General features: G+C 40.7%; 1 protein-coding gene across 6 annotated transcripts in view; it reads right to left on the bottom strand.

Annotated features, from left to right (window-relative positions):
* CEP152 (centrosomal protein 152) overlaps positions 1 to 22,844 on the bottom strand; it is a 29,772-nt gene extending 6,928 nt beyond the window's left edge. The window contains exons 1-22 of one of the 6 annotated variants that reach the window (XM_062000214.1): positions 22,761 to 22,844; positions 18,322 to 18,444; positions 16,755 to 16,855; positions 16,450 to 16,516; positions 15,872 to 16,216; positions 15,301 to 15,469; positions 14,405 to 14,545; positions 13,335 to 13,474; positions 12,845 to 13,045; positions 11,253 to 11,400; positions 10,489 to 10,580; positions 8,296 to 8,459; positions 7,503 to 7,710; positions 6,728 to 6,841; positions 6,480 to 6,610; positions 6,167 to 6,295; positions 5,886 to 6,021; positions 4,976 to 5,143; positions 4,143 to 4,412; positions 3,559 to 3,690; positions 2,623 to 3,273; positions 839 to 1,013 (exon numbers count right to left, since the gene is read on the bottom strand). In XM_062000214.1, coding sequence (XP_061856198.1) covers positions 839 to 1,013; positions 2,623 to 3,273; positions 3,559 to 3,690; positions 4,143 to 4,412; positions 4,976 to 5,143; positions 5,886 to 6,021; positions 6,167 to 6,295; positions 6,480 to 6,610; positions 6,728 to 6,841; positions 7,503 to 7,710; positions 8,296 to 8,459; positions 10,489 to 10,580; positions 11,253 to 11,400; positions 12,845 to 13,045; positions 13,335 to 13,474; positions 14,405 to 14,545; positions 15,301 to 15,469; positions 15,872 to 16,216; positions 16,450 to 16,516; positions 16,755 to 16,855; positions 18,322 to 18,408 — 3,769 coding nt within the window. In that variant the 5' untranslated portion in view covers positions 18,409 to 18,444; positions 22,761 to 22,844. Of the gene's footprint in view, positions 1 to 838; positions 1,014 to 2,622; positions 3,274 to 3,558; positions 3,691 to 4,142; positions 4,413 to 4,975; positions 5,144 to 5,885; positions 6,022 to 6,166; positions 6,296 to 6,479; positions 6,611 to 6,727; positions 6,842 to 7,502; positions 7,711 to 8,295; positions 8,460 to 10,488; positions 10,581 to 11,252; positions 11,401 to 12,844; positions 13,046 to 13,334; positions 13,475 to 14,404; positions 14,546 to 15,300; positions 15,470 to 15,871; positions 16,217 to 16,449; positions 16,517 to 16,754; positions 16,856 to 18,009; positions 18,057 to 18,321; positions 18,445 to 22,760 lie in introns of those variants that run through there. The other 5 variants (XM_062000216.1, XM_062000215.1, XM_062000218.1 and 2 more) reach the window with 5 other exon arrangements.
* Between the last annotated feature and the right edge of the window lie 3,063 nt (positions 22,845 to 25,907).

Genomic DNA, 25,907 nt, shown 5'->3' with positions numbered 1-25,907 from the left:
GGGTTTTCTTTCTTTATGTTTTTCTGTTGCGTAAGAACTCAAACTAAACAGAAAGTCCCAGAGAGATTTCTGTGCCTCCCATGAAGTTTCTCCCCAGCTATGCTATCTCCAGCTTTGCCACAGTACACAGCTTTGAGAAGAGCTACAATGCTAAAGTATATAGAGAGGTGGGAAGGAGGGAAGGAAAAGAAACATCAGTGTGGGGATTCACATTCCTTCAACGACATTGTTGATCAAAAGAATCAGAAGACCACCATGCCAGGGGAAACAGAGCTCTTGACACAAAAGTATCTTTTACATGACTGCAGAATTCCTTGTCTAATGTCACAAGCAAACGGTATAAAGAACAATTTCATCTTCAAAGCTCTGATTTAGTGTTACTTATTTACAAGAAAGTTTAGACGATGCCCTGTTCATCATGATCAATACTGGCTTCCTTCTGAGCTGTTATACACCAAAGGTATTCAAGGTCACATCCCCAGCCCTCAGAGTATTTACACCTGCAGCAGATACAGCAGCTATGCCTTTACTCCTGAAGGCTTTAAAAAGCAGAAAGCTACTAGCATTTAATACAACTAAACCTCAAAGCCCAGGATTTAGTCAGCAAGATGGAGACCAGTACAATTTGTTGCACAGTTTGTGACTACCACAGGACAAGCTAGCACAACATTAAAACAACTTTACAGTTGGAAAAACTGCATCTTCTTCTCTCACCCAAATATTTGCTAGTTAATTAACTCTGCTTTAATCATCAGTAAGACATCATCTATGAAATATTGCTACTAATAAGCTTAATTTGATGACATACCGTTTGCCAGATTAAAATCAAAACCAATACCTTTGCCTGCTCCAGCTTCTTGCAAGGGTGTCTGTCTCTTTAGCCTCCTTTGTGCTTCTGCTTGGTGTCCAGCATGATCCACAGGAGGCCTTGCAAGATCTCCAGTTTCTCCTTCACCACATTGCAGGCAAGAGTATGCTTCTTTATTTACTTTACTCAGTAGCTCTTCGTATTTCTGCAATTGAAAAACACTTCCTGAACACACAGAAAAAAAAGTTCCCCACTATCTTAAAGCAGATAGGTAGTATGTCATGCATGAACACAGCAACCCTGGCCACGAGGTGCTTAAAACATGCAACAGAAATGCAGATGACAGCTCAAATCATGAGGAAAATGCATGTTCTAGCATATACAAGTTTCACTTGGCAGAATCCATTGCAACAGCTGCACCTGGCTATCTTAAGTTTTATTTTGGAAATGTCAGTAGCCCTTAACACTGCAGAACTATACAGTGCCTTTGGATAGCTGAAGCTAACATGGTTTTTTAAAAGGCAGATCCAATAGAAAAAGGAGTTGGACTCATTTAGACTTTCTGCACAAATATGGGTAGTAGACAGAGAAGAAAGTCATCTAGAAAAATGTAACTCCTTTGTTTATTGTTATTACGGTAGCATAAGAGAAAGATGATGTTACTAAGAAATCAGAAGAGGCTTCACCAGATAAGGTGGTTCAAGTCAACCAACATTTTGAAGTTCAAAAGCATACTAAAAACAGTTAAAAACGTTTATATCTATTACAGTAGATGTGCCAGGCATAGGAAAACCACTTCTGATTCTCTAACACTGTGAAAATAACTCATGACAAGAAAATTTCAAAGGTCCAGTTCCTGAACAGAAACATATTACACTAAACTGGGTAATATTGCCATAAGAAATCACTTCACACTCAGTTCCATCCATTCTGCCTTTTCTTGAAAAACAAGAGAGTTTCTTTCTCTGTCCTATTCTTGGATAACTTCCCAGCTGCTAAATGCTGGGTGGCAGTGGCATTTCCAGTGGGATGCGACTCATAACCAAAAACTTACCACAAGTATAAGCATTGCAAAAAGAGCAATCTGCCAAAACAACAGAAACAGAAGCTTTTGGATAGAATTTTATGTAGCCCTAAATTCCTCTAGAAGAGGGTAGGATGTTTTGCCTCATTTTGACAGGCACAACGAAAAGGGTTTCCTAGAGCCACAATAAAGTTCAGCAATAAGTTATTCCTGAGATAGATCATTTTGTCAGTTATTCAGTTCTACAGATAATTTGCAGAAAGGATTTACTGTTTTCATCTTTATTTGTATTGGGAAGGTAGGAGGGGAGAGTAACATGATCCATGATCACTATCCAATCACCATTATCAACTACTGTATTTCTCAAAAAAGAAGCAGCTGTGCAAAAACCTAAGATGACCTTTAATGACAGAACCCAGCTAAAATGTCACAAGGAGACTTCAACTCCCAAACTTAAGATGGCAAATTCATCTCCTTAATTGATGTATCCTGGCATTAAAGACTGAAACTCCTAACCTGGCTTTCTCTTCTTTGAAGACTGAAGGTGTCAAAGGCACAATCATCCTTTCCCTTTTTACTTGTTAATGGTAGATTTATCCCTTTTCTACAGTTGTAAAGGACTCTTGTTATCAATGAACCCAAATGTTGGATTCTCCAGTTCTCAAGAGTACATGAATATTTACATTGTCAGAATCATACAATTGTACAGTTGGAAAAGATCATCAAGTCCAACCACTAACCTCACAAATCCCTTTTTCTGGTTGGCAGTTACAATTTACACAAACATTACCTCTTTCCATTCTTGCTCTTTCTTCTCCAGAATTGTGTAAACTGTGGTTCTGTAGGCCTTTTGTAAGCAAGCCTCCAATTTGCCTTTGAGTTGACAGTTTACTTGAACAGGAGTGTCAAAATATTTCCCCTTCCAAGAATGCTTCCTATGTGTGCACTTGACTAGATCTTCATGGATTTCACTCAACAAGTACTCAAGCTCAACCAAAGTCTTCTCCTCATACTGATTAATTTCATTCTGCAGTCTCTTAGTTTCCTGAGCCTCCCATTCTCGCTGTTTTTGGTCTAACAACATCTTTATTTCTGCCTCTTTCTGAATGGAAAGATCATTTTTCTGCTTTGCAAGATCCTCCTTTGCTGTTGCAAGTACCTCTTTAATTCTGCTTCTGTGATCATCTAAGAATGCTCGGTAATCTCTCTCATTTTGCTCTTGTATCTGCAAGATTTCTTCCTGCTTTTCTTTGTTCCACTGAGCACGGGCTTTTGCTAGCTCTGCTTTGATAGCTGCAGGGATTTCTTCTTTCTTTAGCTCCAATTCCTTCTTGAGAGAAATCACTTTTTCTTCAAGTTCTTTCACTTTGGGCCCAGATTTTTCTGTACTCTCATATTCTTTCTTCCATTTCTCTTCAGCAGCTGAGAGAACTAGAGCTAACTGGTGAAAATATAACACAGTCATTAAGAATATACACATACATTTACATGCACACATGAAATATAACCCTGGGTCGTTATCAATCTATTGGAGACTATTTTGAAATTATTTAATAAAAACATAAGGCAAAAACATAGACAAAAAAAAAGGATCAGAACCAGAGTACACTGAAAATATTTTTCCTGAACGATTCCCTGCCTATGTCTGCATTCATTCCTCAGTGGTATCTCAGATTTGGAAGACTGAGCTGTTAATCAATACACAGATGCAAGCATTTGGGGCTACCTGCTTTGCTGCAGTCTCTTTGTGTTCTTTTTCCCATTTTTCTTGTTCTAGCTTTAGATTTACTTTGTACTCTTTGAGGTCTGTTAATTCTTGCAGCCACTTGGCATGAGCTTGGCTTAAAGCTGCATCTACCTACAAGCAGATAAAAAAAAACCCTACTTAAGTCATCACCACCAAATGCACTTTATGACTTTCACATAGCAATGAAATAACAGACTTCAGGTTGGATTGACTACGTTTCCAGAAATTAAAAGAATCAGACCAGAAGCATCTGATACAGGTCGATGCAAAAATGTCACCAAAACATTCAATATGGAATTTATTTTTAAACTAAGTCTGGGTTGCTCAGTTCTATTCAAAACTCCTGCAAATTTGTCTGACTGAAAAACTTAACAGGTAGAAAAAAAACAAGCCACATGCTACGGCTTCTTCAGGATTTTGTTTTAATATATTTCCCACATAGCAAATATCAACTACTGAGCTTAAGAAAGAGTCAGCGGAAGAGAATGCTCTTCTTTTTTAGGTCATTTCTTTGCACATGGTAGTTCCACAGGCTCCAGGCAGATAGAACAATTATTTGTTACCTGGCTGGCAAGATTTTTACGGTATTTATTTTCCAGTTCTATTTCAAGTTCTTTTAAGGCCTCCCCAGAGGTCATATTTTCTTTCAGAGACTTCTGGGTCTGCAGTCTCTGGTCTTCTATCATCCCTTCTAACTCTTTAGTTGAAGCTTCATCCACAACTGTTACTTGGTCAGTTTGGCTGCTGCAGTCATTACATTCAACTACAGTTCTTCTCATTTCTTCCAGCCTACTTTGCCATTCTCTTTCTATTGCCAAGATTCGTTCTTTATTCTAAGGAAGAAAATATTTTTTAAGAAAATCTCCCCAGCATCCAAATAACTAAAATTTCACTTCAATTTAACAGTCAAAACTCTGTTTACACCAATATTCCTTAACAGTAGAAGAGCAAACAATGCTCAGAGAGGCAAGAGTTGGCAACTCAAGTTTTTTTCTCTGGGACAGGATAAACAAAGGACTTATATGGTAACAGAATGAAACAACGGCAAGTGCAGCCACATGATGGAGCCCTGGCACAGGCTGCCAGGGAGGGTGTGGAGTCTCCTTCCTTGGAGGTCTCCAAGGCCCACCTGGACATATTCCTGTGTGACTTGATCTAGGTGGACTTGCTTCTGCAGGAGAGTTGGACTAGATGATCTCTAAAGGTCCCTTCCAACCCCTACCATTCTATGATTCTATATGCTGTGACTTCTTCAGAGGCTCCTAAAATGACAGATCCTTAAAAGTGACTTCAAATGGCAGAGTAACAGTGCATGGCTGTCTACATACAAGTTCTCCTTCCAAAAATAAACAAACAACAATTAAAAAATGGAAACCCTTTGGTCTGAGTTCCACACCTCTTTTTCTTCCTTCTCCCAGCGAACTTTAGCTAATGCAACCTCTTCCTCTCTTTCTTCCAGCCACTGCCTCTTCACTGCTGTCATAGAACTAGTGTGTTTCTCTTCAAGCTCAGTCCTCAGAAGTTTAAGAGAGTCTTCTTTTTCTTCTAGTAGCTGTTTCTTGAGCTAGGCCAAAAAAACAACCCAAAACTCTGAAATTACTCTCCAAGGCATAGGGAAGTGCTCTGTTACAAAGCTATGAGAATGCACGAGAGATAGGATTAAACTCTAGATTCCATGCACTGCTCTTACGATATGACACCTGGACAAGAGATTCAGCTCTCAAAAGAAGTTTTAAGGTGTGATATCAGAAGTTATTATAGGCTATTGTTGTAAAACAAGTTTTCTTTTCAAGAATCTTTACTTCCATGTACTTTGAACTGCCCCTTTTACTGCACTTCCTTCGTAAGACACTTGCTTTTAGACTGGTATTTTTAGACTGGTATTATTACTGGTATTTTAAGAAAAACAAAGTTTTTAATCAATATGGCAGTCTGAATCATTACTACTTAAAAAAGCACAATATTATCACATCAGTGTTATGTAAAACTTGTATCACCATTCAGGTTTTTTGGAAAATGTCTCACGCATGTAAAACCTTGTGCTGCTGACTGAGCACTCTCCACAGATTATGAAAGTTGATGAGGTGAAAATAAACAGATATTGGAAAGGGTTGTTTCTAAAATACTTTAAATCCTGAGACACAAAAGCAGGTTAATTTAACAACCAGTGGGTCATATGTATGAACTTTCTGACAGAGCTGAATCTCTTCCAAGTATCTTCCCCAAACAAAGATAAATACACTTATGGATATCCCATCTTAAGAACAGTCTAAAACGACATGATTTAGAGGTATTTTCATTAGTACCTTCTCTTCCTTCAGCTGCTGCTCCTGCTCAAATTTCTTCATTAAAGTAGCTTCCAAGGTGTCCTTTTCCCTACAGACTCTGATGTAATACTCCTTCACTGCCATTATCTCTCTGTTCAGCTCCTCTACGTCAGCCCTTCAGAGGACAGATTATTTATTATCAATTAGTCTTTACAGTCACAGGACAGCAAGTCTGTTTTAGGAAAAAAGTGTAATAGAACTGAAGGGCAGACAAGAAATGTAAAAATTTCAGTAAAAGTAGAAGAAATGGTAAGTCTTACTTCAACTGGGAGATTGTCTCTTCATAAGTTTGAATAAGCTCCTGTTTTTCTGCAGCGTATCTCTCCATCAGATTTTTCTCAAAATGTGCTTTTGTATCCTCATGATGTTGCTGGTAAGTTCTTTCACATCTACAATTTCAAGAAAGGAAAAGACTACCTAGGTTTTCCTCACACATAAAACACAGTTCACCTTCCATTACATAAGAAAACAGCTTTCTAGGGCTGACCTCACCTTGTACCAGAGAGCAGATACATGATTATATGTGCAGGCTAGAAACACACAAATGGAACTAAGTGGAGTTAACAGACTTACCTGTCAATGGCCTCTTGTTTATCCTGATCAAAATCCTGAACCATCTTTCTCATCTGACAACAGAGATCTTGATTTAAGTTTTTCAGCTTTTCCTCATTTTCCTTCAGTTCTTCAATAGTTGATCTGTGGCTCTGGACAAACAAAAGGCACATAACAAGTGGGTTGTAAAGAACTTTTTCTAGTTACAGGTTTAGCACAAAGGTTTTTTGTTGTGTTTTTGGTAGGGATGAGCAATATCTCTGTCTCACCTCAACTTCTTGCATCAAAGTTTCATTAGCCTTTCTGAGTCTCAAAACTTCTTCCTTAAGATTATCAGAAACCAAAGGACTGGCCACTGACTTATCACTCAGATTTGTGACAGGCTAAAAACAAAATCAAGATGATAAGTTTCAAGACATAGAAGACTTAGAAGTTAATGCTTTAAAAGGTCAAATAAATGCTTTAAAGTAAAATAAAAATCTTACTTAGAAAAAAATTCTAAAACCCAAAAGGAAATGATTGCAGTGCAAGATGTAACAGTATCACTGTTATTCTAGATTAATTCCTGAACCTCATAACACCGTGAAGGTTTAAAGAAGCACACACTTGACATTGTGTTTGCAAGCTGAATGCCCAGCGTCATTCAATAGCGAGCACACTTCTCAAGGATATGCTGTTCCTATCCCACATCCAGGTCACAAGGTATAGATTACTAGAGCAGGTGTTACATGGCTGATCAGTTTATAGAGGGAAACTAATAATGGGGTGAAGATGCAATATTATTCTTTGTTGATCAAATTACACAGTGAAGAGTCTCTGAAAGCAATCAGTTTAGTCTTCCATTTGTATAACCTAATGATACTATCAGCTTTCTCTGAGAGAATACAAGGTCTTTTGGGCTAAAAAACCTCTACCTTCTCCAATGAAATTTAGTTCTGAAAAACACAGAGGGGCCATTTAAGTGTTACCAAACAAGTAAGCCATCATATTAGAACTCATCTGACATCATCATTTTCACTTGTAAAAAGGTATAAGAGAACAAACCTCTGACTCTTTTGATATTTTCTCTGCTTTCAACAACTGCTTGTGTTCCTCCAATGTCTTCTGGCAATCTTTAAGATCATTTTGCAATTGAGTGATTTGGTTTCTCTTCATTTTATTACTGTTCAATAAACGTTCCAGCTCAGCTTTTAATTCTACAATAATTTCATCTTTCGAGAGCTCCTTATCCATGTCTCTGTTCTGTATTGCACTATTAAAGAAGACATAGCTAGTTCAGTATTTCAAAGAAAAAACATTTACCTGAAAAGGACTAGTAGCAAAGAAAAGGAAACTAAAGCTACTAGAAACATGGATGTCTAAGAGGTAATAGGAAAAAATGAGAGAACGTGAATGCAGAAGCCATTTGCTTTTTCATCAGGTTGCAATGAAGAATGTAAAGAAAACTTGTTTATTCATCTGTTTCCCCAAAAGAGTCATTCTCGTATGACATGAGATATTTTGATGCAACTAGACTGGTTGTTTTAAAAAGACAACTTTAGCATTAAGTATGTGGAATATTTGAGGAAAAAAGAATCCATGCACAGGATACATATAATCCACAGGAACAGCAACAGAGTCCCTACAAAACCTGAATGCTTATTAAGCAGCAGTCAGGCATCCAATTCACCATATTAATCCACTTTCCTGTTTCCCAAATTACCTGACACTATAAACAGCATTTCAATTATCTACCAAAAAAATATACATTGATTCAGTAAGATCATCTCTTACACATCACTTGTACAGTTTCTTAAGGATTGTAGCTTTTTATTTCAAAACAAGGATCACACAATACCTGCAGAACTTTGGTTTCTTCGTGGGGATTTTTTGAATACCCAAATGTACATAGGAATCACCCAAGCTTGTACGCAGCTCTCCACTTGTATCATTCAAAAATACTCCAAGCTTGGCAGCAGACTCATACAAAGCTATTTCTTCCTTCAGTTCCTTTAATTCTTCCTTATAGGATGAAAAAAAATTACATTTAGCAGAGAAACTCCAGACGAACACATTAGGCCCCCCATAACTCTTCCAGAGGAAACAAATACTGGAGCTACTCTTTCTATAGTTGTATTTAGCTGTATTTACTTGGCTTCACCAAGGGCAAATCCTGTTTGACCAACCTGATATCCTTCTATGAGTGCATAACCAGCTGGCTAGATGAAGGGAGAGCAGTGGATGTCATTTACCTTGACTTCAGCAAGGCTTTTGACACTGTCTCCCACAACATCCTCATCATAAAGCTCAGGCAGTGTGGCTTGGATGAGTGGACAGTGAGGTGGATCAAGAGCTGGCTGAATGACAGAGCCCAGAGGGTGGTGATCAATGGCACAGAATCGAGTTGGAGGGCTGTGGCCAGTGGAGTTCCACAGGGACCGATTCTGGGGCCAGTCTTGTTCAATGTCTCCATCAACGACCTGGATGAGGGGACAGAGTGTACCCTCAAGCAAGTTGGCTGATGACACCAAACTGGGAGGACTGGCTGATTCCTCAGAAGGCTGTGCTGCCATTCAGCGGGATCACGACCAGTTGGGCAGAGAGGAACCTCATGAGGTTCAACAATGACAAGTGCAGAGTCCTGCATTTGGGAAGGAACAACCCCATGCACCAGTACAGGCTGGGAGTGACCTGCTGGAGAGCAGCTCTGCAGAGAGAGACCTGAGAGTCCTGATTGATAATAAACTAACCATGAGCCAGCAATGTGCCCTCCTGGCCAAGAAGGCCAATGGCATCCTGGGATGCATCAAGAAGAGTGTGGCCAGCAGGTCAAGGGAGGTTCTTCTCCCCCTCTACTCTGCCCTGGTGAGGCCTCATCTGGAGTCCTGTGTCCAGTTCTGGGCTCCTCAGCTCAAGAGGGACAGGGAACTGCTGGAGAGAGGCCAGCGCAGGGCCACCAAGATGATCAAGGGTATAGAACATCTTTCATATGAGGAAAGACTGTGGGACCTGGTGCTGCTTAGTCTGGAGGAGATTGAGGGGTGATCTTATTAACATGTATAAATATCTAAAGGGTGAGTGTCAGGAGATTGGGACATCCCTTGTTTCTATAGTAGATAGTAACAGGACAAGGGGTAATGGGATGAAGCTCGAACACAAAAAGTTCCACTTAAAAGCAAGAAAAAACTATTTCACTGTTGAGGTGAGGGAGCCCTGGCACAGGCTGCCCAGAGGGGTTGTGGAGTCTCCTTCCTTGGAGGTCTTCAAGACCCGTCTGGACATGTTCCTATGTGACCTGATCTAGGTGACCCTGCTTCTGCAGGGGGGTTGGACTAGATGATCTCTAAAGGTCCCTTCCAACCCCTACCATTCTATGATTCTATGAATCATCTAGCATTAGTTTTATTTAAACCATCATTTTTGATATCTCCAGTAAATCATAAGTTAAGCCTATAAATTCATTAGGGTGTATTTTCTGTTGCTCCATATATTACTCTTATTACGGTTCAGATATGAAGTATTATTTCTTTTGCTTTTACTTCTTGCCTGTTGCCTTTGTATATTAAAATGGATAACAACAGACAAGTATATAGCTGGAAAAACAGCCCATTACTTTAGTACTTATTGGGTTTCATAATTTCCAAGATGATAGATTTAAGTAAAGTGTATGAACTGGATCGGAAACACGGACTCCACTCATTTTACAGAGGACTCCCTACTATTCCTGTTTGCTGGCAAAAGATACAATTCAGAACCATATCTTCAACTAATTAAGTAATGTGATTCTCAGCACACCGAATTTCTAGCCTTCTTTTTCCATAAGCAGGTTAGATAGATGCATGGTATCAGTACAAATCTGATACATATGCACCTGAACTTTTAAAACCCCACAAACCAACAGCCCATGCAACACTAGGAGATGAAATAGTGGGGAGTTCTTTGCTGGTAGAAGACATGCTTATTTCTCCAAAACTGTTTCAACTACAAATCTCTTAGCTACAATGCTCCCTCCCTTAAAAGAGGAGTAAAATAGTTAATACACTTAATTAACCTGCAAGGTCTTGTTCATGTTATTGCTTATCAAGTGCGCAGACTGAGCTTGCTGCAACTGAAACCGTAGCTGATTTGTCTCCTGCATGGAGCCTATTACAGGGAAGAAAAAAAAGAGCAAGTTATAAATATGCAAGAAAGAGCATGCAAACTGAAAAAAGATCACTGTTAAAAGAGAGCAGTGTCGACTGACAAATCAGCATTATTGTCTTCCTACTTCCTTGAGCTTGCTAAGAGCTACTACATATATTACTATTAAAAGATTTCAACATGTAAAGGTGGGCACAAGTCAAACACAAAGCAGAATATTTCTCATGCTATTCCTACTGATACAAATTCCCAAGAATCAGTCTCCAGCTACAAAATCAAATCTTTTCTATTTGAGATTTGAATTTGGCAATTCAAGTGCCCAACCAAAAATAAGTAGCTTGCTCCTAACAGTTGTTATTTAGTCTAAAACGAAAGTTTACACATATGCAGCACAAAATATATATAACAATTACTCAATTGTTTTGGGGGGTTTGGTGAGGGACAAGAGGGAGTGGTGGTGCTGGGTTTTATTAAATATTTTACTGTTTTTTTTTAAACTTCAGTCTAGACTTAATTTCTTTTAAGTCTGACTGATGCACTGCACAGGAAATGGGCTAGTACACTTTTAGCTTGATGTTGATTCTATTTCAGTAGGAGCATAGAACTGTGATTTTATACTTCAAAAAAATGAAGCCATTTCTGCAAGGGAAGATAAGGTATGAGTAAAAGGCTGACCTGACTGCAGTAAATTTGCACATTGCTTTTGGCTTTCTTCAAGGCTTCTTGTCAGTCGATTTATTATTTCGGTTTTTTCACATTTGGTTTCTGCCAGCATTTTTTCGAGCTGCTTAACATGTTCTCCTAGATTTTTGCAAAGCTCTTGCTAGGAAGACAGGTTATTTTTACTCATGTTACAAAGACTTAACAATGTAGGACAGTTTCAGGTGCAAAAAAAAAAAAATCAATACATACAAACACAGGAGAAAAAGAATCTAAAGGGGTAGAGGCCAGGTAAGTCCATCACTGATCAAATGCAGCCTTGGATGACAACTCCTCTCTTCCAGCAAAGTTTTCACTAGGAGACAGTACCTATACTCATATATAGACATGCATGTATATGAAGTATCTTGTATTGCCTTGAGCAGTTAGTTTTCAGCATGTCTCATTAGCCCTCGTAATTAATCACATATAGTTAGTCTACTGCAGAAAAAGATCGCACTTACACATTATTTATAATAAGCCTGACCTTAACTCAATTTAGTTTATTTTAACAGAGCTTAAGCCAAGCTAGCTTGGCTCTCCAATGCTCTATAAGAGAGGAACTGTAGCTTTTCCACATGATATACAAAGTAGACCTTCATATGGCATTACTTAGTTACCTACACAGCCCTGCAAGGCACAGGACTCATCTTTATGCCTTTTGGTTTCTCTGTTTTCTCTCAAAAGCATAAGATGTCTCTCTAAAGGTCCCAAACATAATACCAGAAAAATCTTGATTTGCAGTAGAGACAAAGTTGTTTAAGCTTTTTTTGTGGTATAGAAATTTAGCAGTGCCTTCTTTTTTACAAGCAAGTGCCAGTTACTTTTCCAAACATACAACCCATTTGGTTTTATCCATATTTATGTTGAGACAAGAATTACAGACCTAGAAGTAAAGAGAATAAATTCTATTTCCTCTATGTAATATATGAGGACAACTTCTTAAGGCCTGGGCTACACTGTTGGAATATTTCTAATAGCGTAATGGACTCTATGACATGTCAGGTAGAATAATTTTAATCAGATCTATAAGCATATGACACAAACCAAACCAAACTCCACCTTAAAGCCAGCCTTTTTGCCCTTCTATCTCTCTTTTTAAATCCATATTTCCAAACAAAGTGACTATTCAGCAGTTAGTTGCCCTTGATCATTTTGAGACCAAAGCATGGCAATAGACTAATAAACAGTTTTTCCTGCATTAAAAATATCCCCTCATTTCTTAATTGGTTTTTCCTGCCCCAGATTTATTTGCTGGTATTATTTCAAAGAGAGATTGCACACAGAACAAAAGCTCAGGATTGAAATTAAGACAGTGAATTCTTGCCTCCTCCGCATTTGCTATGTACAAACTCATAATCTGAGCTCACAACTGCAAAGAGATGTTTTTACAAACATACTGCATGGGCTTCATAATATTGAGACTTACAGAGAATTTCCTCTCCATTTGCTTAGCAGCTTCCAGAAGGAGTTGTTAGAATTAGAGGTCAAGAAGTGCAGTTTAGGAAACATGGGGAGCTCTGCAGCCTCCCCGATGCACTACTCAGCTTCCTAAGATTATTTCTCACCTGTTCTCGGAGTGCAGATTTTGTAGTATCAAGTTTCTGCTCTAATGCTAATACTTGGTTCTCATACTTCTGCTTGAGTGTTGAAACAATGGCCTCATGTTGTTCTCTGGCTCGCTGAAGGGCATCTGATCGCTGAAGTTCTAACAGTTGCTTCTGCATGCTTTCCATGGCTACTTCTGCCACTTTGGATTGCTTCAGTATCTGTGGAAACAGTATTAGAGTAGCTCCTAGTTACATATTTTACTTTTGCTCCAATATTCTGTACATCAGTTGGTTTTCTTTTGTGCAAGAGTTACTACAAGTCCTCAGATAATGCCTGGATTTTAATACAACCTATTTTTCACCAACATACCTATTCATTCATCATATATTCAACTTCTGCAATAATCACGAAAAGTGTTTCAAGAGACTAGCACGCACGTTTAACATAAATGCATTACAAATAGAACTGCAGAGATCTCCCACAACAGTTGAAAAATATTTAAAGTACCTGCTCCTCATTGGTAGTAAGAGTCTGAATTTGAGTTTCAAGGGCCTTTATTTGACCTTCAAGATGCACTTCCCGTTCCTTTCCACTCTGGTAGAGTTTTTGAGACTCACGAAGACTAATAGCCAAGCCATCCTTTTCATCTTAAGGGAGAGATATAATAATTGTGAGAGAAACAAGCCCAGCTACCCAACAAATTCACACCACGTGACTGTTTAGTATCCCTGCTCTACAGAACCATTTGCTAGGACCCTTCTGTCTCATACTGTGGGCTATATGCAGAAGATACAACAAAAACACTGTCAAGTCTCCAGCCAGCAACCACTTCCTCTCTCTCGTACCTGGAAGCAGTCTGATGCTTTGCACCTAATGTAAGCAAGTCCCATTCTGTCAGCCCTAGGAACTAGCACCATCCAGCATTTAAAGGGAGAAACAAATTCTCCTAGAGGAACAGCCAAGATGCAGCAAAATGGTTGACAGATGAAGTTTTAACTCTCCTTTCCTCCTTTTGCATTCTAAAAGTTATATTCTTAATTATCTAAGCTCACAACTTTCTTTTATCTGTTCACAGAATCACAGAAAAGGAAAGCCAAGGCAACTATCAGTCTTCACTACAGCTTTGATGATTTTGGAAGAGCTTCTCAATACATATAGTCTAGGAAATGGCTTGTTAAACCAGACAACACACATATAAAAATATAGTTTTCATAGATGTACACTTTTATTGGTGTTGGGTATCTGGTTGGGTTTTTTGTACTTTTAACACATTATTTTGTCAAATCTCTCCCTTTTCTGTAGATTTTTAATGCCTAGCACACAGGATCTCAAATACAATGTTGGTCTTGAAAATGCAGTAGAAGTTAAGGTGGTTACACAGTCACACATCGATCCAGAGAATTTTCTTTAAAACAGTGTTGGGGAAAGAGGGTTAGATCCACCCAATTCCAAGTCAGGTTTATAAACATAACCAATAGCTGCAGAGACACTACCTAAATCAGTTTCAGAATAAAAAAAAGTTGCTAGATATAAATAAAACTTTAGTACAAAATTAGTATTAGTACAAAACATTTTACCTTTGACCATTGAAAGCTGATGATTCAGATACCTAATCTGCTGTGCACTCTGTTCTAGCTTCTCATTAAGTTCTTCCAGCTGTCTTTCTCTTGCTTTATTTAGAACTTGAAGTTGAAGAATTTGCATATTTTCTGAAGACTCTGCCAAATTTTAAACAGCACACAAAGTCAGCACAGTCAACTAACCAAGAAAGCCACCGCCATAATTAATTCCTGCCCCAAGATACTTCTTTCATACAGTGAGAACTTCACTGTCAGTTCACAAAACTGCATTCTTTTTTAACCCATGTTTGATTCACATCACCTGAGTTGCTCTGGCAGTAATGATTGGAGTATTGTGGGAACTACCAACACAAGTCTAACAGCAAGCCCAGTAAAGGTTTACATGCTGTGAATCCACACACAGACTTGTGGCAACTTTCAACTGTGGCAACTGTTTTCAAGATGTCTAACAAGTAAAGTACTTCTGTCATTTGAAGTGTAGCTAACAGAAAAAAAGACCAATGTGGAACAAGCAAAGTATGTTTCCTAAAGTATAGCAGGTCATTATCTTCCAGTATTATAAACAAGGCCAAATGCCAGTAGGACTTGAGATCAAGCCATCAGAAATCATCCTCTTGGGTCTCACCAGTTAATACTACATTTTTAATAGCCTGAAATTCAAATACCCCGACCAAACAGAGCTGATTTCTAGAGAAAACGGGGAAAAAAAAACCCAAACAAAACAAAAACAAAGTCAGGACTATCCTCATGTAAACCTAGAGTAAAATAAAAAGTCATCCACACAATTTTAGCTGTTGTCTTACTAAAAATCTACTGAGATCAGCACGTTTTCTACTGCTGATTTCCAGGCTTTTCCACAAGTTTATTTCGAGTCTAAAAGAGCAAACACTTACTTCCATCGTTATCCAAGAATTCACGTTGCAAATCTTCAAACACTTCATTTCTTTTGGTTCCTTCTTGGATCACTGGAATTTTCTGATGAACAGCATTCTGGTAGGGTTTGTAAGTCACTTTGTAAGATTCCGGCGATTGGCCACTGCCGACATCAGATGCAGCAAATTGCTGTTGTGAGAATATATACGTAAGAGGAAAGAAATTAACACTATGACTGTAGTCTTGCTCAATGAAAATGTTTTTCACTTTGCAGGTTGACATGAAGAGGAGCTCTAGTAGCCCTTCATTTTTGGGCTCCACTCCAGTGTCAGCCTCACTGGAGTAAGCACATACTGAAATGAATCACATTCCTTCTACCCCATGGAATTCTAACTAGCCAACATGAGAAGACAAAAAGTCCTAACATGCACATATGAAAATCCAATTATTGAATGTTTCCTTGTTTTAAATAGACTACAGAAACCTCACATCAGTTTTTAAAGTGATAAGAGACTGAAAGCATTTAGAAATATGACTAGCAATAGTAAAAGACCTATGAAAATGTTCCAAAAGAGATGGCTTCTGAAATACCTTAAGATGTTCCTTTGCAGCATCTGGAAAACTTATTATTTTGTTTTGTTGACTGTTAAATTCTGGCTTATGGCCATTTGTATAAGGCCTGAAGTTTTCAGGAAGATGATACATATTGTTCTGTTGGTAGCAACTTGGAGCATTAAACCCATCTCTACCAAGATACACGTCATCAGGATTCTCTTGACCATTCTGGCCATGGTAATCTTCTTTAACATCATATAAACGTTCGTTCTCTTCATTGTTATGTAGGCCATTCCAATTCTTTGCATGGTTTTCCATGTGATTGTTTTGCTGGTCACACAAGAATTGTTCAGGGTACAGATTTTGTCCTTGTTCATAATCCTATGAATGGATAAGAGGTTTAAAAATCGCTCTCTCAAAACTAAGATTTCTCTCTGTCCTGTTGCTTCTGGGGTTTACAAGCCCTCAAGTTAGAAGCACTTCAAATGAATGCAATGAATTGCAAAACATGTCACCTGCATGAAAAATATTTCTCTAGTGAATTTAAATAATATTTAACATGTTACTGTGAACAAGCTGTTCCTATAATGGCACCACTGCTCATACATGCTTACATTTTGAGGATCACTTATCAATGGATGATCATTCCACCTTCCATCGTGATTCCCAGGCTCATGTGATCTAAAGGAAGACAAGCACCTTAACTTTTTGTACTTTTAACTTCAGGAAAACAACAGAACAAAGCCAGCCATCTCTTTGTTAAATTAAATGGCATGTTTGTCATGGTACACAAGCCATACTGAGAATTGCACTACAGATCCCCTTTTACTTGGATTGCTTTTGCACGCCCCATTAACTGAGATTTTGCTCTTCTCAAAAACACAACAAAAATAATCAAAAATAGTGCAAAATGCCTTACTGCTCCTCAGTCTCATGAATGCTACAGTCTGAATAGCTGGAGAGCTGGTCTCCACTGTCCTCCAGCATATCATGGGGAAGGTCTGTCAATAGTTGTTGCAACTGAAACAGAACAAACATCCTAGTTATGCACCCTCTGGCTCACCCAGTCTAGTAACCCTACAATGATTTCACTACTTGTTCTCCTGCACAAGCACAACATTCTTTATCTGCATAGAAAGGTTTCGAACAGACCTCAGATTCCCTATAGTATGTACAATAGCATCTTCCAAGCTGTACTGCTATCGTTCTACTACACATTGTTGTGAACATTTGTCTCTATACAACCTACACACTAGACAGTGATCCCTGCAGTACACACTGGGGACATTATCAGACATGAACAGGATTTATCACCCCGTAAGAAATCTTTATGCACATTCATGTTAAACATCCATTTTGCACATTTGCTTCAGGAAACAAAAAGAACATCCAAAATATTTCAACTCCAAAGAAATCCCAAAACATTTGGATCTATTTCTATAAAGTACAGAATTTATAATCAGAATTGAAAAAATCGCTCCTCATTCTTTTCTAAGGTGACCAAATTTTCAAGCAAGAGAGCTGTTCCTTTCTAAGTACTTGTAGCAAGTGAAAAAGTTGTCAAGAAATACAAAATGTAGGTGACACTAGCCTTTTGCATTTGATTTACTGCAAAAGCAAGGAGTAACAGTCTTCCAGACACTACATACAGCCCTGCAAAACCCCCAAGATGCAACGTTTCATAATCTCTTTTCTTTTTACGCTACTCTTGCAAAGCACAGTCTGCACTCTGTTTTGCTCTTAACAAAGACAACATAAAATCATAGAATCATAGAATGGTAGGGGTTGGAAGGGACCTTTAGAGATCATCTAGTTCAACCCCCCTGCAGAGGCAGGGTCACCTAGATCAGGTCGCATAGGAACATGTCCAGGCGGGTCTTGAAGACCTCCAAGGAAGGAGACTCCACAACCCCTCTGGGCAGCCTGTGCCAGGGCTCCCTCACCTCAACAGGGAAATATTTTCTTCTTATGTTTAAATGGAACTTTTTGTGTTCCAGCTTCATCCCATTACCCCTTGCCCTGTTGCTGGCTACTATAGAAAAAAGGGATGTCCCAACCTCCTGACATCCACCCTTTAGATATTTATAGATGTTAATAAGATCTCCCCTCAATCTCCTCCAGACTAAACAGCCCCAGTTCCCACAGCCTTTCCTCATATGAAAGATGTTCTATACCCTTGATCATCTTGGTGGCCCTGCGCTGGACTCTCTCAAGGAGTTCCCTGTCCCTCTTGAGCTGAGGAGCCCAGAACTGGTCACAGTACTCCAGATGAGGCCTCACCGGGGCAGAGTAGAGGGGGAGCAAAACCTCCCTCGACCTGCTGGCCACACTCTTCTTGATGCATCCCAGGATGCCACTGGCCTTCTTGGCCACGAGGGCACATTGCTGGCTCATGGTTAGTTTATTTAAAAAAAAAAAAACCACTTAGAGAAATGGGAAGAAGCTATATACACAGCATTCAGAAGAAATAATTTGTTCTTTTTCACCTCTTGTTCTCTTGCATAATCCTCTTGATCATAGTCCTCATCTTCATGTTGAGTTTGTAGAGCTCCACTATCAAAGTCAAGGGACATTGTTTCCTAAAAATGTTTCTGAGTATCCAGCAAAACCTATCAAAAGACAGGAAAATATCACACATGAGGAAAAAGTGGGAGGGAATCAAAAAGTACCACCCTCAACTTCCTGATTTAAGTGACCAAACACACACAAAAGTATCTTTTTTGAAACAAACATTGCACATTACCAATATCATTCACTTGAGCCTTTGTTTCTCAAGATATCCAACACTATTCATTTATAAGAATTTAGCATTTAAAACAGATGATATGGGCTTTTCCTCTGCTGACATAATCAAATTACTGAAGTTCACTTACAACGAGGCATTTACTTCAAGTTTTAGCACCACACATTACATACATACTGTGATAATGTTTATAGTTATGTCCACTTTAGTGTCTCATTTTCTGTTTCTAGAGACTAACTATATGTTGTACCACATACTGAAAGTATGCTGCTGCTTGTGCATCTGGCTAACAGCTCTAACAGGGAAAGTATCATGTCAGTTTTAATCACATCCACTCCAAATTTAACCACTTAAGAGACTCAGACTCCCAGGGACTTGTCTACACTGAGCAGCAAGTTTACAGCAAGCTACAGTATGTGTTGGCCCATATTTGGTTGCAAGGTAAATTACTCTATGATGAAGGGACATCCCTGACAGTCAGTTATGAACTAGGAATGTCTGATGAAGATTTTACAGAAAGACACATTCTTTGGGCATACAGGTGTAGCACATGCTGAAATCTTCAGCCAGTATAAAGTAAGCTTTACAAGAACATTATTCCCAATAATGGTGGCAGGGCCACCAAGATGATCAGAGGACTGGAACATCTTTCATACGAGGAAAGGCTGCGGGAAATGGGGCTGTTTAGTCTGGAGAAGTGGAGACTGAGGGGAGATCTCACTAATATTTACAAATATCTAAATGGTGGGTGTTTGGATGTTGGGACATTCCTTGTTTCTACAGTAGCTAGCAACAGGACAAGGGGTAATGGGATGAAGCTGGAACACAAAAAGTTCCACTTAAATATAAGAAAAAACTATTTCCCTGTTGAGGTGAGGGAGCCCTGGCACAGGCTGCCCAGAGGGGTTGTGGAGTCTCCTTCCTTGGTGGTCTTCAAGAGATCTCCTCTTCTTGGAGGTTTAAATTGAGTACTACAAAATATTCCTTCACTGGAAAGGTTGTCAAGCCCTAGCACAGGCTGCCCAGGAAGGTGTTTGAGATGTTTCACTGTCCCTGGAGGTGTTCAAAAGTCATGTACATGAGCTGCTTAGGCAGATGGTTTAGTGGTGGATGTGACACTGCTGGGTTAGCAGTTGTACTTGATATTAAAGGTCTTTTCAAACTTAAATGACTCTATTCTATGACACTAAACTAGCAAAATCAGTGACAGATATAAATCAGGTTTTGTGACTCAAGCTATCCATTTGTTAACTTGAACAAAGTGTCTGGCAAAAGGTTGATACTTTTGCAAGCTGAACAGGGAGATTGTTTTGGAGAGAAGATTCTACAGTCAGGGCGATAGGTCCAACAACCATCATGTAGCTTCATATGACACAAATATTGATCGGAGTCGTTAGGCTCCCCCCAGTTGGGATCTAGAGACCATGATTTTGCAGGTGTAATTCAACTGGATAACCAAATGAAAACAAGGATTTGTTTGTGGCTGAAAGTGGCAACAAACTCACTTTTCACTCAGGTTTAGCTGCCATGTGAGGCCACTTTCTCTTTGGCTCCTAAGCTCATTAGGAACAGGAGCAAAGCACTTGGACTTGCCACCTGCAGTCATGCAAGTACAACCTGTTTGACTTGCAAACAGAACTGCAGGGTCAATAACAGCTCTTCAACTGGGTTTGTACAGTGATTGGCATAAAAGGACCTCATCTCCTCTGTTCATACCCATATCAGAAAACATCTGGAGCCAGCTTAAAAAGCTAACACTACTAGTACATTTCTTTAGTTGCACTGAAGAAATGGGCCATGACAGCTAACGCATTTCTGGGTAGGTTTGAATCAATTCTGCATGGAATTGTAAATTCTGAGTCTGACAGTCAGAAATATGACAGATTGTTCTGCATTTATTAAGGAATTTATGTTCCTTCATGCTTTAGGCAATTGACATCACTGTGATGAGCAGGTGAGCTGAAGAAGAAGAAAACTGCTCAAGCATCCCAATCCTGCACTAAGTAGGTTCTTGATTTTCATGCAAATTAACATCAGTTCCTGGATTTTACAAAAACTGTGCAGAAGACAGAAAGACACAAGCAAACAGGAGTTACCACAGCCTACTTCCAGCATCTACAACATAAATGCTACAGTGTGAGACAGTAAATATAGTGAAATAGCTCTCAGTATTGCCAGTATTCATTTATTTCTACTTCAGGGACTTGGTGTATTTGAATTTAGGCAGCTATTTTAGGATAGTTCAAGTCCCTTCTTTTCTCCCTCCTAACTGAAGAGTAAGTCAAGGATAACAAGACCAGGTGTCTGTCTGCCTTTAGACAAAAGAATTCTGTTTCGTGGATTCAACTATGACGGCTTGAAAACAATGAGGTTTTTTTAAATTATACCACATAGCCCAACAAGTCAGCCAGCCATGAAGCAAAGGCAACCCTCCTTCTCCAAATAACAGGGCTGACCTTTTACATAGCAACATAGAATGCACCATCAACGCTCTGCTTCTTAAAGCAATTTCTGACCTCTGATAACAAAGTACCCAAGCCTTTGGCTCAGTCTCCAAAAACATTAAAAATCCTGAATTCCTATCCACCAAGTGCTCAGAACTTCACAGGATCAGTAAGAGCAGCAACTTTTCCAACTATGTGATGGGATCATCATGTTATTTCCATTGAAGGCATTGAGAACTTGTTGCTCTATAATGATCTGCAATACTCAGGTCCAAATCCCAACTGAATTCCCGACCTTATTCAACTCAAAAGATCATTTGTGTCTTTCTAATTTAAAAAAAAAAAATCAGTTTGAGTGACAAAGGTGTCAATATTGATGAAAAACAGATTCTGCATCTGTTCTTTCCTGTCAAGTCAGTGATCTCACTTATCTGTACTTGACTCTCCACTACTCGGCCAGTATATATCACAGTTACATGTTCTGCATGGGAAAATCCACCTTTTGCACATACTGCTGGTAACTTATTTGTACACTGGGGAAATAAAAATCTTCAGTGTCCATTTTGCTGTAAATGTTAGTTTTCATTCTGCATTCTGGCAACAGACTATCTGGCAAACCAGCCCAGAGCAGCACTGCTGGCTAGTCCAGGAACAACTCTATGTTCTTGACTCCAGCCCCTTGGCATTTTATGAAAACTTCATCAGCCCGCAGGACCCCTGGAATTCAGGACTAAGGTTTTGTCAGAACTATTTGAGAAGAAGTCACACTAAAAGAGGAGACTGACGGGGGATCTTATTAATATTTACAAATATCTAAATGGTGGGTGTCAGGAGGTTGGGGCATCCCTTTTTTTCAATGGTATCTAGCAACAGGACAAGGGGTAATGGAATGAACACAAAAAGTTCCATTTAAACCTAAGAAGAAAATATTTCACTGTTGAGGTGAGGGAGCCCTGGCACAGGCTGCCCAAGGAGGGTGTGGAGGCTCCTTCCTTGGAGGTCTTCAGGACCTGCCTGGACATGTTCCTATGCGACCTGATCTAGGTGACCCTGCCTCTGCAGGGGGGTTGGACTAGATGATCTCTAAAGGTCCCTTCCAACTCCTACCATTCTATGAAATTAAAAGCCATAATGTGTCACTCACTCTTCAGCTTAAAAGACCTGCTTGCCCGCTGATACACAAAGAAACCCTCTACCACAGTTAGCAGCGGTCCTAGCAACGCAAGTAGCTGGCCCTGTCCACCCCCTAAAATACCAGCTGCCACAGTGCGCCTGTGCAACACCTCTCACGCAGTGACGTTGCAGCAGCTCAGGCATCTTCCCTCACACCCCCATCAGAGGTAAACGACCACTTGGCCTCCCCACGCCGGCCTTCTCCTCTCTCCTCGAAGCCCTTCCCAGCCCCACGAGCTGAGGCAACTGAACGAAAGTTAACGACCCTGTTTCGTGGGCTCATGGCCTGTAAGAGCCGCCATCAATCACGGACTAAGGAGGGGGAAGGTGGGATAGAAGGGGTTGGGAAACCGAGGACCGCGCGCCGGCACAGAGCACGCGGCGCGAACTCGCCAGCCGCCGCCTCAGCCCCCTCACGGCGGCGGCGCGGGGCCGGTTACTGCCGTTATTCACAGTGTGACCGGGGAGGCACCTCCCGCCGGGGCCTCCTGGGCTGGGTTCGCGCCGGCCTCTACGGCACGGGAGGAGGCGGCGGCACAGCGCGACGCGGAGCGCCGGGACTCACCTGAGGCGCCGCGGCAGCCCGCCTGCCCCAGCACAACAAAACCGCGCCCGCCGCTCTTCCGCATGACAACCGAACCCTACGTCCGCCGCTCCTGACTGACAGCCGCGGCAGCCAACCGGCGGCCTCAGCATCGCCGCCCTGCGCCGCGCGGGAGGGCGGGACGAGCTCTCCCCGCCCCCAGACGCGTTGGGCTGCGCCGCGGGCCCGCCCCCGCCGGCTGTTTGAAGGGCGGCGCGCATGGCAGCGGGAACATGCCTGGCTAACTGATTGGCTAAGCAGCCGACCAATGGCGGTGGCGGGTTGGCGGAGGGGCGGGGAGCGCCTGCGCAGGCGGTGGGTGCGGGCGGCGGCGCCATGACGCCGCGAGACGTGGCCGTTGCCTGGCAACGCGCGATGGCGGCGGCGGAGCGGTGCCCCGTGGAGGTCACGGCCCCGCGCGGCGACAGGGTCCTGGTCCTCACCGCAGTATCGCCACGAAAGCTGAGGGGATGGCACAAGCGTCGCTCACTGTAGAGCAACAGCGCGGCAGAGCGCCGGGAGGAGGTCTTTGGGAGTCATCGTCCCCGCCTCACCGAGGAGCTGCTCCTGAGAGGGCCGCCCGCAGCGCCTCAGTGCGCCCAACTTGAGCGCAGTGATAGCGCGGGGTGCCGGGAAACCCCTCAGAGGACTCGGCCTCTGCGGAGGGGAGCAGCCGGGCTGCCTCCGGGCCGCCTTGGCTCAGCCCTCGGGGAGCCGCGCAGCTTCCAGAGATTAGTTTCACCTCTTTACAAAACTTTGTCTGTGAGCGAACAAGCTTCTTCCACAGAATCGCCTGTAGCCAGCATTGAAACAAAACCGAAAACCACCGAAATCAGAAAGGGTTTTCGCACGAGGTATGTTTGTTCAGAGCTGAGGAAGGTGTGTAACAGCTCCCTCTGGTGACACCCACCCAGAGCTGGAACGGTGCTGCCCGCCTGCCCCAGCTGCACAACGTGGGGGCTGGGGTACGAGAGAGGCAGTTATAACATTTGTTATAACATTTTTATCGACGGAAGCAAACACATAGCACGTGGTAACGTGTTGTAGGGAAATTTCTAGGAGTTGTGATAAAAGAACAAACATGCTATGCCTTGGAGATGTGACATCATGGGCAAAATTAGCTGTTTTTCTCAGGAGTTTCTATTAAGCACTAGAACAGAGACCAACCAATTCTATGTAGCATTGTCATAGACATAAAAGAATTCTTATTAAAAAAAGTCTACAGGTACCCAACAATTCATATTCACTTTCTCAAGAACAATAGTTTGGACAGCTTTCCAAATCCAAAATTCAGTTGTTTTTTGGTTGTTTTGGTCTGGGTTTTTTTTAAGCATAGTTACCTCTTCCAAGACTTCCACACAGGAGTTGATAGTGTACTTTACATGAGATGGCTTAGCCCACAGAGGCTAAAAGCAGCATTAATAACTAAGTGAAGGCAAATGAATATTAGAAAACAAAACCTGAGTTCCTAGTTACAGCTCCAGAATGAAGGAATGTAATTTATTCTAGGAAAATGTTATCTGTAATGCATAGATGTATTTGATTTATATCCAATCAGTTTGATTCTTTGCTTTCACATCAAGAGATGTTGAGATACTTGTTTATCGCACTAGCACCCAATTATCTCCCTTCACATTTTTGGTACAGTTTTGCTTCAGACACATTCAGAAATGCAGAGGCAACAAAACAAAGATTCTGGTCTTACTTCTAAGTTAATGATATTCAGAGGGGAAACTTAGACTGCATCATACTGTGATCTAAACATTACACACTGGCTCTAGATGTTTTCATGCATCGGTAAAGTGAAAATTAGTGAAGTGAAAAGGTCTCAATCAGCATCTTGGCTGTCATGCCACTTTGATCTCATACTATCATAGCTCCAAATAGTATTGTTCCCAAGTAACTGTGATTTATACTAAAAAATAGAGATGGGGGATGCACATTTCCCTTCTAGAACCTGTCATAATATTCAGCTTTGATGCAAAAGTTAAAACTGCCCCATGCAGGTCTTATCACTCCTTGAAGTGCCACACCACGGAAGTGGCTATTTTTACTTCATTGTTTGCTCAATAAAGTCATGTCAAGCACATTATGAAGTTTGTCAAGAGGTGAGAATAGATACCATGCAGGGATTTCATATTCCACTTACAGATATCTTGCCAGCTATCCGTGCAGCTGTACAAAGCTTACCATCAACCCCCTGCTGGAGGCTTTCTTCACAGGTGAAAGCCTTGCATAGGATAGAACAGGTATAAGGTTCAGCTTCTAGTCTGAAGGCTTCAGGTATCAATGCAGACTATTAGCAAGGAAATCAGCTACTAATGTTTGAAAGCTTCTCACTGCTTCAGCATATGTAATTGAGTGTTTTAATCATGTTATCAAGGAATGAAATATTTTTTTATTCCAATTAGCTGAGGATAAGAATAAAGATGTTTTTTAGCCAGCTCTAAGCATGTCTCTACATCCTATTTTCCCCTCCAAGGAAGCTTATGTCTTCAGTAATTTTACATCTATATGACCTCTCTTGTTTTCTAGAGGAAAGAAGTCTTACTACAGCATCCCATTTAACACATAGACAGGCAAAAGAAAATGATGTCTTTTTATATAGTCAAGACTTCCAGCAATTGCTGAATTCCACAACTGTTTACCTTATGGAACTGAGCTAGTGGGCTGGGAGACAGGGAGAATGTTCCTGCTCATGCCAGAAGACATTGCTTCCTAAAGGGACAACTTTCTCAAACCATCACCCGGGCTACCAGCTCATCCCCCACTCCCCTCCTGCATTTCTTTAGTTACTTTTTAAATCACCGTTTCTTCAGCAGGAAGCCAAAGAAATCACTGTTCACTCTGAATAAAGGATTGTTCACATTTAGAGTGTTTATTGTGGCAAAACAATTCATAGGTTTCCTTTGAAAGAATTTTATCCATGTTTAGGAACAAATGGATTCTACGTGAAGAGAAGGAAAGCCAGACCTTGTTTTAGAAAGAACACTGAATAAGGGCACATGCAAAGTTCAAACAGTCTTTTAAATAGTTTTCTCTCAAAAGATATCATTAGTTTTGCTCATCTTCTCTAGTTTGTAAACAACTATGTAATCAGTGAAAATATATTTAGCCTACCTTTAAAAA

Source organism: Colius striatus, chromosome 7, assembly GCF_028858725.1.
Source record: "Colius striatus isolate bColStr4 chromosome 7, bColStr4.1.hap1, whole genome shotgun sequence".
Classification (NCBI taxonomy): domain Eukaryota; kingdom Metazoa; phylum Chordata; class Aves; order Coliiformes; family Coliidae; genus Colius; species Colius striatus.
This window is presented reverse-complemented; position numbering and strand designations above follow the sequence as displayed.